The sequence below is a fragment of the Esox lucius genome, chromosome 1, assembly GCF_011004845.1.
Source record: "Esox lucius isolate fEsoLuc1 chromosome 1, fEsoLuc1.pri, whole genome shotgun sequence".
Lineage (NCBI taxonomy): Eukaryota > Metazoa > Chordata > Actinopteri > Esociformes > Esocidae > Esox > Esox lucius.
This window is the reverse complement of record NC_047569.1, coordinates 15,836,132-15,850,646: the sequence shown is the minus strand read 5'-3', so window position 1 is coordinate 15,850,646 and position 14,515 is coordinate 15,836,132. Positions and strand designations below refer to the sequence as shown.

The window sequence follows — 14,515 nt, the reverse complement described above, 5'->3', positions numbered from 1 at the left end:
AGCAGGTGCGATGAAGAGGCTTTCAATAGGCTTTTTATTACTTACGGCACAAGGAGGTATCTGTGATTGTTACCCTCGGCAACTGGGGTTTCAGTGCACTTCAGATATACATGGTCACTTAACTAAAAAAAAAAAAAACAAGTATTGATAAGTATATAAAACAATGTAGAAATAAACACATAGATACAAACATAACTACTAATCAATTCTAAAAGCTTTAATAACTTTAAAGTACTTTATTTGATGTGAGAACAACAACATATTTTTCAAACGCCATATATACTAGTTTTGCCAATAACACCCACAGACAAACCATTAACACAGTATGTACATAACAGTATATTACACTTATGAAACGCAATAATAAACAATGTAGACCTACTTTGCAGAACATAAAACATTTGATATACAAGTGTTGCTTTCTCTTCTGTCTATGTAAATAGTGGACAGAACCAACCACTAACAATGAACTATAGTCCAATGTGTTTTGCAACTAGCTATATTTTGTGTTATGTGTTTCAAAATGTTTTATTACCAACACTTCAGAAGTTTTAACATTTTATCGGCTAGACAGTGTTTCTGTAACCCTACACATTGAAACTGAGGGAGATGTTTGAAATGTCATCCCTTTAGCCTCTATGGTAATATAGCAGACACAATGGGTTTACAAATTCAGCCTTTGTAGCTAACTAGAAAACACAGAACCAAGTTATTTTTGTGTCTATGTGTGGTGCAGGAAAGATAGAGTAGATGGATATGTAGCTTACTATGTATAGCTTTAGCAGCTAACTAGGTAACAACTCGCAAGCTTGGCAATCTAGCAAATTTTATGCAATGTATTCATTGGAGCTTTCTCCAGGGATTCATCTACATTTTTTAGAACTAGAAATGCTTTCTTATCTTCAGTGCAGTAACTTTCCACTACATTCTAATTTCACCGTTTGTGTTTTGGCTAGAGTATGGGAAGGGAGTTAATGTGGAACCAGGGTTGAGAGGGGTTACACAGCAGGGTTGAGGGGGGTTACACAACAGGGTTGAGGGGGGTTACACAGCATGGTTGAGGGGGGTTACACAACAGGGTTGAGGGGGGTTACACAGCAGGGTTGAGGGGGGTTACACAGCAGGGTTGAGGGGGGTTACACAGCAGGGTTGAGGGGGGTTACACAACAGGGTTGAGGGGGGTTACACAACAGGGTTGAGGGGGGTTACACAGCAGGGTTGAGGGGGGTTACACAGCAGGGTTGAGGGGGGTTACACAGCAGGGTTGAGAGGGGTTACACAGCAGGGTTGAGGGGGGTTACACAGCAGGGTTGAGGGGGGTTACACAACAGGGTTGAGGGGGGTTACACAGCAGGGTTGAGGGGGGTTACACAACAGGGTTGAGGGGGGTTATACAGCAGGGTTGAGGGGGGTTATACAACACTTTGGGCAACACAAAGTCTACTGAGCTTGAATACGCCAACATTAACATTTTGTGAAGTACTCAATTTCAAATAATATATTTTCGAAATACACTTTGAAATATAATTTGCATTTTTTCTTTTTTGTATATTAGAAATCTTACAACTGGTTATACCACTAAACATAGCGGTATAATTAAACTCTTTGTTAACTTGATACATAAAGTCATTTAATATTGGGTCATAATTAAACTGTTAACATGATACATTAAGTCATTTAATATTGGGTCACAAAGTGATGTGAACGTCTGATTGGAACACAGGCAGACTACGATATCCAGTTTGCATTTAGAATGACTGTATCAGAGAGGAAAATTCAAAATTAATGTAGGATCATTCTTGTTTATTCCATAAATATTCAATAAGGTAACCAAGGTTGGGTAGATGTCTCTTACTATGATCAGATTCCACTCTTTATCAGTAATCATCATGTTGGAAGACAATACACTTCAGTAATCAACATGTCTGTCACATTACAGAGAAACAGCATGTCAACTGGAAGCCTCTTGTTATGGCCATTCTAACATCCAATCAATCATGTGATGCAAGTTCGACTTGCTTTCTATAGCAAACCACTGCCACTGCACCCAGTGACTGCAGAAGTGATGTGTTTTAGTGATCTGGGTGGTGTTCCTAATAAACTGGTCACTGACTGAAGTTATATTCTACAATAATAAATGGATCAGAATAATTAAGGTATAGTCAGAAATACAAATGAAATGTAAACAATTTGCTCTTTCATTCTTTTTTAACATTATAAAGGTCTGCATTTTAAATACAATACTTTGCTATATTCTGTTGCATTGTACATATATTGATACAAGGGCGTAAAGTTTATGGGTAATTGCCCTTTTTGTCATCTTAACATGTTTGTGCGTGTCTGTGTGGGATAGAGAGGGAGAAGAGAGAAAGAGAGAAAACGAGAGAGAGAGAGAGAGATGGAGAGAGAGAGACCTGTTTCATGTTTTATGAGGACTTTGTTATGCTTCATTAAAGCCTCCTCTTCTCCTGGATCTTCTTTAAATACTCCGGCTAGGTGACTCATCGTTTGCTCTTCCAGTCCTCATTCCCTTCCAACACTGCGTCTGTTCTCTCTCTCCACCCCACTATCTTCCTCTCTCTCTACCAAGCTCCGCTTATTATTAGAAGCTCTGTGCTTCCATGCTTCTCAGCTAAGCTGCTCAGCAGTGTCTGACACACCCGCCCAATATCCAGACTGATATTTATGCTGTTCATGATGGGTTTTCTCCCTTCAGTCGTTATTTTGTTGCGTGGTGAAGTTCTGGATTGAATATAATGAAGTGAAATGAGTTGATGGTTAACATTGTGGTATGCTGTCATTGCTGGATCTGACTGCATTTGTGAATGTCAAATTACACTTATTACTGTTATTAGATTACAACAATTTTGCTGGAGGCCACTGCTGATTGCTAGACGAATGTTGTCTGCCAGTTCCTAAATTAATGTATCAGAATGTCCAATGTGATCTGCTGGTCTCTAAATTAATGGATTTAATAGTTATAAACCCTACATTACTCCTGCTTCTGTTAAGAAACATCAGGACTCATTATCTGGCCTCTGACATATTGGTGTTGAAACTCAACAAAAGTAATACAATTTAAAATCAGTCTTCAAACGTAAATAGCAGTTGGTTACGTCGATTTATTTGGTTGCAAGGGAGCAGGTCAATAGCATGACAGAATCAGAATATACACTAACTGCAGGATGGGTTGCTCTCAATCTCCTTGCCAAAAGGTTGAATCTTTGTTACAAAAGGTGTGAAAACAGAGGAGGACTGGTGCCAAATGCTACGGCCATCCTCCTTTGTTTTCTCCAACAATGAAACAAAGAAACCAGATTCTACATATACATTTATTTAGTTAGTGTCACCCAAAACTTAACTCTTGGTCTTGCCTCTCAGGTATCTCTTGATATCCAGGAAAACATTTACTGGTAATAAAATATAAATAATAATATACACAGACCTGATCCTTATAGCCTAGGTTAGCACACATTCACTTCTTACATTTGATATGGATAATTAATAAACAGAATTGTATACAGAAATTGGTCTCTCTTAATGCAATCAATGAAAACAATCAAGGTATACCATGTGAAATGACATACCCCTTAATTAGACTTTTGTAAGAATTATGTTGTATGGGACACCCCAAAATCATTATCTTAATATTGGAGACCACATTCATTTGAGAGTCTCTGGCATTTGGCTTACTAAGACCAAAAATATGACAATCTGCTGAATGGGCTCTACGCAGATAAGAAAGGGGAAATAAGTCAACGTTAATTTATAAAACATAAAAATAATAATCTCAACCACATCTGCAACAATCTAATGAAGACAAAATGTTTATATGAGTGTCAATAACTGCTGCCTGGTCTGGTTGTCATGGCAACAGGTTAGTCTAGAGGGGTTTGTGGTTAATTCATGTTGGCGCCCTATGACCCCCACTACTTTCATTTATGCATGTCTAGCCCTTATGTTTAGCCTCACAGCGAATACGAACAATATCATACTACAGGATCACTAGGGCTACACGTAAAACAAAACACACGTTTGAGTTGTAATGAAAAAATTCCATGCAGCAATAAAGTCTAACAAAAATGAACTTATAAGAAGGGTGTAAGTACACAGTTTTCTTTTTTACAGTATTATATATGTCCTGAGAGGTCTCATGCTGTGTAAAATAACTCTGAACTTCTAACAACTGTTGTGTTGTTTGTGCATGTTTGTTAGAGCCTAAGCTTTTCATAGATCCTGTATGTGATAATATTATGTGGCTGAAACCATTTGGAGGCTAGTTATGTTCTTGTGAGAATAACTACCCCCAAACCTCTTCTTTGGAGTCATCTTTGACCTCCTTGGGCACTACACTAGACCCACACACAAACACTGATCATAGTCAGCCTTTGTTAATGAAACAGACATAATGGTATCTTCGACAAATCCAACAGAACAACTTAATGCCAATGTGTTAAAAAGGGGCTGAAAGTACTGTGAGATCCAGTGAGATGGTGTGCTAGGTTCGTTATACTAGCATGTGACTCTCAAAGCAATCAAAACGACAATTTGTTTCTCACTTCCATTGCAGCAAATATAATATGTTGAAAAGGTTAATATGAGCAATTCAATTGAAAAACAAACTGAAATCTTTGAGGGAAAAAGTGAAAAATAAAAACCTTACAATAACCTGGTTTCTTAAGTGTGCACACCCTCTTATAACTGGGGATGTGGCTGTATTCAGAATTAACCAATCACATTCAAACACATGTTAAATAGAAATCATTACACACCTGCCATCATTTAAAGTGACTCTGATTAATCACAAATAAAGTTCAGCTACTAGGATTTTCCTGACATTTTCTTAGTCGCATCTCAGAGCAAAAGCCAGGGTCAGCAGAGAGTACTGGCTGTGTGCTACATGTAACAACAATCTCCCGTATTCTTCATATGAATGGGCTATGGGTTAGGGTGGGAAGATGGAAGCCTTTTCTTACAAAAAAAAACATCCAAGCCTTTTGCACAAAAAAAAACATAAAGCCCCCAAAAAAGCATGTTGGAAAATGTGTTATGGTCTGATGAAACCAAGGTTGAACTTTTTGGCCATAATTCCAATAGGTATGTTTGCCGCAAAAACAACACTGCACATCACCCAAAGAACACCATACCCACAGTGAAGCATGGTGGTGGCTGTTTTTCTTCAGCTAGAACTGAGGCCTTTAGTCAGGGTGGAAGGAATTATGAACAGTTCCAAATACCAGTCAATTTTGGCACAAAACCTTCAGGCGTCCGTTAGAAAGCTGAAGATGAAGTTTACCTTTCAGCACGACAACAACCCAAAGCACACATCCAAATCCACAAAAGCATGGCTTCACCAGAAGAAGATTAACATTTTGGAATGGTCCAGCCAGAGCCCAGACCTGAATCCAATTGAACATTTGTGGGGTGATCTGAAGAGGGCTGTGCACAGAGATGTCCTCGCAATCTGAAAGATCAATCAATCAATCAAATGTATTTGTAAAGCCCTTTTTACAAAAGCAATTGTCACAAAGTGCTTTACAGAGACACCCGGCCTTAAACCCCAAGGAGCAAACAACAGTAGTGTTGAATTTCAGTGGCTAGGAATTTGGAGCACTTTTGGAGCACTTTGGATCACTTTTGCAAAGAAGGGTGGGCAGATATTGCCACATCAAGGCATGCCATGCTAATAGACTCCTACCCAAAAAGACTGAGTGCTGTAATAAAACCAAAAGGTGCTTCAACAAAGTATTAGTTTAAGGGTGTGCACACTTATGCAACCAGGTTATTGTGAGTTATATATTTTTTTTCTTCAAATTTTTCAGTTTTTTTCCCTAATTGAATTGTTCACGTTATAGGTCACATTAAAGGTGGAAAAAGTTCTGACATGATTTATCTTGGTCTCATTCTTTTACATCACAAGAACCTGGCATTTTAACAGGGGTGTGTATACTTTTTATATCCATTGTATATATTCTGAAGCCATATATTTTAATTTTGGCGCAATCCAAACAAACTATTGGCCAGACAACTGTAAAATCAAGAACGAATATATGACACTGCTTTGCAAAGCCTGATAATGGAAGTTTTTCAGTTGTTGTAGTTGTTATCCACATTTCTACCTCAGAGACCTCAGTGCTGCTATCTCTGCATACCAGTTGCTCATGCTATCCTATTACATTACTCATTTGCACATCTAGAATGCCATTTAGAAATTGCCATTTGTACTCAAACAACAATTATCCCAATTGTAACATACACTATACCTAATACTTGTAAACTTTCTGCCCTCATCTATTTGCCTCAATTGTACATGTATTATTGCCATTTGTACTGCATTTGCCTTCACTGCACATCTGCACATTCCACTTGTAATACACATATACTTAATGCCTGTAAATACTTGTACATTTCCTGCCCTTTTCTATTTGCACTTCTGGTTAGATGCTAATTGCATTTCGTTGTACTGTACTTGTATTTTTCAATGACAATAAAGTTGAATCTAATCTAATTTCATCTAATGATCCACAGTCTCCAATCTGTGACTATGGGGTATTGGGCTCTTCCCACAAAGTCATTATTAACTGATTATGTGAATGTTGAGAATCCTAGTTTATGTTTAAAGCAGACCCTAGTACCTATGATCTGGAGGAGTGTAATCTTCTCTCCCTGAGTCAAGAGGATTTTACTCTGGTGGAAACATCACAAACCTTACATATTGTCCAGACCCTCAGTCCAGATGGTTTACCATGTAAATTCAATAAAAAATTCTGTGACCTTCTTTTGCCCTAGTTACATTAAAGGTTTTCTCAGTCTGAGGATGGTGGGCATTGCCACCCTCTTCATTTCCCTGCTAGGATAAGTTGATGCCATTAAAACCGGTTTCATCCTGCAATTACTTAACCTTTTCCAGAATATCCTCATATTCCTTCCAATGTTTTATTTTATGAACAGGTGTTGTCAATTATCTACACATTCATCTGGGATTATTAAACAAATTTTAGGTATAAAAGAAAACTAAGATGGAGGAGGTACAGGCTCTCCAAAATGTGTCCCATGAGGATTGCCACCCCTCCTCTGTTAGTGCTGTGTCATGTCCTCATTGAGGGTGGATCAGTCACTTTTCAATCATGGTTCCAATGTACTGTAAATTGCATAGTCCACTTCTGCATTAAGTGCTAAATGTCACACTGGTGTGAAGCTGGGGCTCAAGGAGTTAACTTTAATGTTTGCTGGTGGTTGGTTAGCAGGTAAGGAGGAATAGTCATTTTTTTGGACAATTAATGGCATGTCTCTGTGTGAAGAGAGGATTACTGAACAATTCCATTCATGACAATATGGATAAAGTGTTTTTCCTGAAAACTTCACCACAAAGATATTTGGTCTTGGTGCCCTACGTGAAACGCCTGTTGTCTTCTGTTGTAGGATAACAGAAAGGAAGATGCCCTCCACATATTTTCTCCAGCTCTTCTGAGTAGCCGTTTCACCCTGACTAATCAACATGCTTGTTATGTCCGTTTGGCAGGTAGGCGTGGCCACACCACTCCTCCCACACCTCAACGAAGCGTCGAGGAAGCCCTAATTAACAAAGTCTCCACCGAGCTTGGTGTTATGCAGTTACGAAGCGCTCCCTGTGCCGCTCCCCTCCTCCCACCTCTGACGCCTGATATCTGGGAGGCTCTGTGGCTCATCACAGGCAGTGCACCTCACAATGGGTGACTAGCATCCAAAGTCAATATGTGGGTTCTCACTGGGATTACAGATGGAGAACACTTTTCTGGAAATTACTTTCAAACTCACCACTTCACCTTTTTAAAAGGCCACTGATGTAGGAAATGACATCTGCTCACTGTTCATTGTCAGAAAATACGCCTCTTTAATGAGCATGTATCATCTGTGCAGGGACTCTACATCCATTTAATTACCACAGGACCTAAAAGGACAGAATTCATTTTGTTACAGGTGGCCCATGCCCCCACTCCATTACTCTTTACTAGCTAACTGACTTGAGCTGTGCCAGTTGGCATTCCCTTTTTCGACCAATGACAGCAGACTCAAATTACTCACTTCCTTCTGCTTAGGTCGCCATAGAAACGCTCATTAGGATAGGGGTGAGATGGGCTCCTCTGTTGTTTGTTGATGAGGAGGAATGCAGCCACCACCTCTTTCGATGCAACATAAATGTTACTAAATTACAAACCTAAATTCATGACCAGTTTTGTCCAGTTGTTCTTCTCACGATGCACCAACTAAGGATGACTGTTTTACCCAACCTGCTGGTTAGAAGAGATTCTACACAGACCTTTGGTCCTCAGGAACAGAAATAGAGACTATGTATGTTCCCACAGTTTCTGAATGGTTTTCTTTTTATTGCTGATTATATAACAAAACAGTACTATTGTTTTAATTCATGTATTATTTCTCTATTTCTTGTTCTTGAATTAAGACAACCCTAAAACCTATACAAGCAATGCTGACAGCATCTACAGTAGAAAACCAATAGTTCTTGAACCACATTTCCCAAAGCAGAGGAAAAAGAAAACATTTGAAATACCTATCATTTGGCCCAAAGCTGAAGACGAAACACTCTTCACTCCCCATGGTTCTGTCCACTGTGCAGGAAGAAGTCATACTGATCTGATGATACTGACAGTATCTCTGATGGAACCATACTTTTAGGGAGGTAACTCTGTATTCCTGGAATGAAAGATAATATAACAATTATAAGAGTTAACAAATGTATAAACTAACAACGCATAACATGTCTTACAAACACATCTAAACTGTCCAAGTATGTTACCTCACATTTCCCCCTACTGGTTTGTATTTGCCTGCATGCAATTAGGGAGAAATTTAAGATTTGGGATAAGCAGAATTAACATGGAATTATGTCAATAATACTGTATTGATTAAAGTCAATTTATGTTGGGTTTGCCACTGTTAACAGAGGTGCCATTTTACCAGTTATGACATCATAAATACCAGTTGGATGCATTCAGAGACTTGGAAGTCATTGAGGAGGTGATGTCAGTGGTCAGTGCTGGAGCATTAGGATGATAGACGAGCATCTCACTCGTAGTTACCAGTTACAGGGGCATTCCAATTGATGTTTCTCAATCGTATAATAGCTAAATCCTACTTCCTGCTTGTTTACGAACACACCATTTTCTCAAATCTGGATATAGGCTCCTGGATGACTATACAAGCATAGACACAGTCTCAGAGTGAAAGGTCGAATGACTAAGAACAACAAAGACAGAGAGAAGTATGGAAGGGATCCAGAATTCTGGGTCAGGGTGACTCATTTGAAACATTAATTCTGTATACGTGAGCATGTAGGCAGGACACAACCTCCACAGCTCCCAGTGGTGGAAGAGGCTAATGAAACACATCCTGTTGTATCATGTTGCTATGTATTGTTCTCTCTCTTTCTCCCCCTCCCTCTTGAGTGTCCCTCTTTTATATTTCTCTCCCTGCCACTCACATTTTCTCACATTGAAGGTTTTTGTTTTATCTCGACATCCCCCTCTTTCACTATTCATCCCCAATTTCTCACATTATACTTTATAAAGTAAAAGGTCGAACATCTACTAGATAAGACAGACATACTACATTAGCACAAATGCATCAACTACAGTAGAGAAAGACATCTACTACATTAGACACATACATCGACTACATTAGACAGACATCTTCTACATGAGACAAAGGCATCTACTACATTAGACAAAGACATCTACTACATGAGACAAAGACATCTACTACATGAGTCAAAGATAAAGACATCTACTACATGAGACAAAGACATCTACTACATTAGACAGAAATCTTCTACATGTGACAAAGACATCTACTACATGCGACAAAAACATATTCTACATGAGACAAAGACATCTACTACATTAGAAAAAGACATCTACTACCTGAGACAAAGATATCTACTACATTAGAAAAATACATCTACTACATTAGACAAAGCAAAGACATCTACTACATGAGACAAAAACAAAGACATCTACTACATTAGACAAATACATCTACTACATGAGACAAAGACATCTACTACATGAGACAAATTCATCTTCTACTTTATACAAAGACATCTACAACATTAGACAAATACTTCAACTACATAAAACAAAGACAAAGACATCTACTACATTAGACTAAGACATCTACTACATTATACAAAGACATCTACATTATACAAAGACATCTATTACATTAGAAAAATACATCTACTACATGAGACAAAGACATCTACTACATGAGAAAAAGACATCTACTACATTAGACAAAGACATCTACTATATTATACAAATACATCTACTACATTAGACACAGACAAAGAAATCTACTACATGAGACAAAGACATCTACTACATGAGACAAAGACATCTACTACATGAGACAAAGACATCTACTACATTAGACAAAGACAAAGACATCTACTAAATGAGACAAAGACAAAGACATCTACTACATGAGACCAAGACATCTACTACATGAGACAAAGAGATCTACTTCATGAGACAAAGACCTCTGTTACATGAGACAAAGAGATCTACTACATGAGACAAAGACAAAGACATCGATTACATGAGACCAAGACATCTACTACATGAGACAAAGAGATCTACTTCATGAGACAAAGACCTCTGTTACATGAGACAAAGAGATCTACTACATGAGACAAAGACAAAGACATTGACTACATGAGACAAAGAAATCTACTACATTAGCACAATTATCCCACAGCTGCACTGCCAATCTTCAGGAATATATAATTTGTGGAATCACTTGAGGCAGACAACAGCCTTAACTCTGCTTCAACTTCCTGATGGATAATGCATGAATTGTACCCAAATGTAACTGGCTATTCCGCATGACTAATTCAGTTATGTGAAAGGTGTTTAGGAAGTGGGACTTAAAATGCCTCAAGAAATATTGTTTTTAATTACAGTATGTCAACCTATCCTGAGATGGGGGGAGAGGAGGGATGAGATGTTGTGAGGACCAGAGAAAAGAGGGGATGTATAAAGAACCATGACAATCTTAACCTCTTAGCAACCCTTTTCCCAGAGGCACACATTCATTTTTGCATCCACGTGGGATAGAAATGATTGCGGATTTTCCCTATATCATGCCCTAACCCTAACCCTAATTCTAATCCAAAACCTACACCTAAATCTAATGGCCAGATTTTACTATCTTTGTAAGGAAATCCAGGTTCACACATAAAACACGCACACACACGCACACACACACGCACACACACACACACACACACATACACAAACACAGCTTTGCTTGAGATAAGACCCCTAATTGAGGTCTAGAGGCAGACAAGGGCATTATGTTGTAAATAACATCCTCAAATCCAATCCTTTTCATTCACGCTATTGTTCTACCTCACTTTAGTTTGGCATGTTGTCAATGCAGTGAGTTGTGAGCGTTATGGCCTGTTGCGAAGCTGATATAAATGTAAGGTGTGTGGGTGGGTATCAGCCTGGGAGGGGGATGGGCTGTGTAGCGTTGTGTCGTCGTAGCCATGAGGAGAAATCCCAGCATTCACTTGGCTTGTTTCCAATTATTCCTTCATCCGGAGCCATGCTCACAAGTGGGTGGAATAGTTTATCTTAACGTTATCGTATGATGACTTGCAAATTATATAGCATTGTATAATGATTACACATGGTAACCCCAACACAACTGGCGGTTGATGATAGGGCTTATTCGTTTAATGGAAGAAATGTAATCAAAGTAGAGATGAAAATAAATAACCAGCTTACGTCCTGAAACCAGCTTATGTTATAAGATCAATAATACATCGTATGTCAAGGGTTTTAAACGACGAACAATTATAATAATACAATGGCAAGATAGGTGATACCCTGTGTTATGCTGATTCCACTTAAATGACTGGTGTTAGGCCATGCGTCAAGTGTGCGTAAGCAACTGGTGTAAAATTAATACATCATTGCCCCCTTCAGGACTAATATAGATTTTGTACCCTCCATTAGAGAAAAATAAAATAGAAGAAACGTTATTTTTTCAAACATATTTATTTTCCTAGAAGATACATTTAAAATAGGCCTAATGTAGCTCTTAAACGGAACATTAGGATGTCAGTGGTGTAGAGGCGTAAACTCTAATCGCCGGTCGCGAAAATTAAAATGCATTTCTCTACAAAAAGTGAGTATATTTCCATGTAAAATAAAATATTTAAGAGAACAGCATTTAGATGTTTTTAACCACTACACTATATGTAGTAACATGTCAAAATCCATATTTACAGTTTATCACGCAATAACCCCTAATAAACCTACGTCGACATTATGAATACAGGGCTGCGAAATCTAGGTTTATAAAGTTTCGATCAAGACAAAATATTTCAAGTGGGTTCCAGGTACGTTTCAGTGCTCAGAACGGGATGGTTTCTTCCATATGCCGAGCTAAACTTTTCCAGTCTGATATTAACTTCTCAGTTTATTTCCGTGCACGTAGTGTAATGGAAAGCCTACAGTTTTTATTATGTTAATTTCCTCTTTCATTTTATGTTCTGAGCGTCACAATTGCTCTCGAAGTGTATCTGCCGAGTCGTCGCTGTTGTCAGTTGAGCTGCTCTTCTGCGTCTCGTCCGGTCCCTCAGCTGTTCCACTGTCCGACTCCTCCTCTATGGCGAAGCGCACGTCAGCGGAGGAGCACAGTGAACTGACGCTGCTTTGCTCCATGGAACACAAGACGCAGGCCAGAGGGGAGCTCAGGACCCTTCCTTCATAAAGGCCCTGGCTCTCCGTGGAGAAAGGAAGCGATACATGGAAGAAGGGCATTGTGATGCTGTGCTTCTTTTGCAGCGCGCCCCATTCCCGCTGCTCCTCTTCGTGCACCAGGCGCGTAAATATATTCGACCTTCTCTTCTCCCTCCTTTTGGAGCGAACATAGCCCAGCATTATTCCAGCTAGGAAGACCCCATAAAAGGAAATTACTATGAAAATGTACACGTATGCGTTGCCATAGCTTTCGTCCGTCGGGGGCGCGCCGTTAGCCTTCTGCAGAAGAACCTTGGATTCTGTGAAGTTGCCTGACCCCTCCATGCTCAGTGGAGTTAATGAGGTGGAAATAAAAGTTTCCTGGAAAAACAGAAAAGTACAAAGATTACATTTACCTTCACATATACGCACACCAGCAGCCACATATTTACCCACACTATTACGCAAAAATATCTGTCAATTGCAGGCTGTAATAATTTATAAAATAAGTTTTCCATTTAGTCAAATTAATCCTTATGTGACTTATCACAGAATGAGCAATGGATATACTAAAACCTGTTATTAATGATGCCACTACTGCATGTATCCAACTTACCGAGCAGTAGAGCTGTGGAACATGTGGACCCAACTTTATGATTCGTATCCTTGTGGGTGTATGCTCCTCTCGGATTTAACAGGATGTCCAAGTACATGAGAATATTTATATAGCGACTTTGGGATGTCACCAATCACGTGAAAGGAACTTTCAGGCATGTGTAAAAATTTAAGCAGACATAGCCCAGACCCAAACTCAACAAATAAGATTTTGCGCAGTGTTCTTATACCGCCAAGACAGTGAAGTAACTTTACATTTTTAAATAAAAAATATTATCACATTATTATATTACACAAACAATCAACATTACAATCCATTACATTTGCGCACGAGTCAAGTCAGTAGCACTGCAAATAAACTGGGTGTTTAATTATCTTCTGAAATTAATGGATTTTTTTAAGAATATGAGAAAATTATGAGAAAATTATATCATTTTATACCAACACAAAAGGTCAGTGAAAGAGATTTTGTTTAACAAGTGTTAAATAAGCAGTGGAGTGACTACTTTTATCGGCTTCTGTGTTAAACAGTTACAAATGCACTATACCCTGACTCAAGGTAAAGGATCAAAGGGCTTGTGTAGAAGTATCTACACAATGTGCAGAGAGAGCAGAATGTGCTCACAATACACAATGTGAACATTTTGCAAAAGCACAAAGGACCCTGTCTGCAAATATATAGCAGACGCATTTTGCAGCTTATGTTCGGGTTGCTGCAGAAGCGGAGTTTAAACATCATTAATCATTATGTGTTAATGTAAAGTAATTGTCACATCTCAGTCCGTACGATGTGGGATGAACATTGCATGCATTTTTAAAGAATGAATTGTGTTTCACATCCAGTCGATTTAGTTGACACAAAGGGAGAAAAGATAATAGGTACCCATGCTTTACTTTGATACAATAAGCGTCCGAAAGAATTGTATTATTTTTATTGATTAGAAAGCTGTTAAACTGCTAACTAAAATCCAGTGTAATAAATGGACTGTGTTGGACCCAGTTTAAACAATGGGAGGATCAGTACCGATGGTTATTCATAAAAGATAACAAATTAGGATGGGCCAATCAAGCAGTCATTTATATAATAGAACATTTTGCTGTTAACATGAAAACGACACTGATACTGATCTAAAGAACAGTAGGTCTCTCTG

At 38.6% G+C, this 14,515-nt stretch overlaps 1 protein-coding gene across 1 annotated transcript; it reads right to left on the bottom strand.

Annotated features, from left to right (window-relative positions):
• Nucleotides 1-12,052: 12,052 nt before the first annotated feature.
• On the bottom strand, nt 12,053-13,449 carry kcne4 (potassium voltage-gated channel, Isk-related family, member 4). The gene is made up of 2 exons (XM_010881843.3): nt 13,366-13,449; nt 12,053-13,130 (listed from the first exon to the last, which is right to left on the bottom strand). Exon 2 carries the CDS (start codon nt 13,092-13,094, stop codon nt 12,567-12,569), a length of 528 nt encoding a protein of 175 aa, XP_010880145.2. The 5' UTR covers nt 13,095-13,130; nt 13,366-13,449; the 3' UTR covers nt 12,053-12,566.
• Between the last annotated feature and the right edge of the window lie 1,066 nt (nt 13,450-14,515).

What these genes read in the sequence shown, in the direction of transcription:
- kcne4 (XM_010881843.3), bottom strand. Translation starts at nt 13,094, where the DNA reads ATGGAGGGGTCAGGCAACTTCACAGAATCCAAGGTTCTTCTGCAGAAG.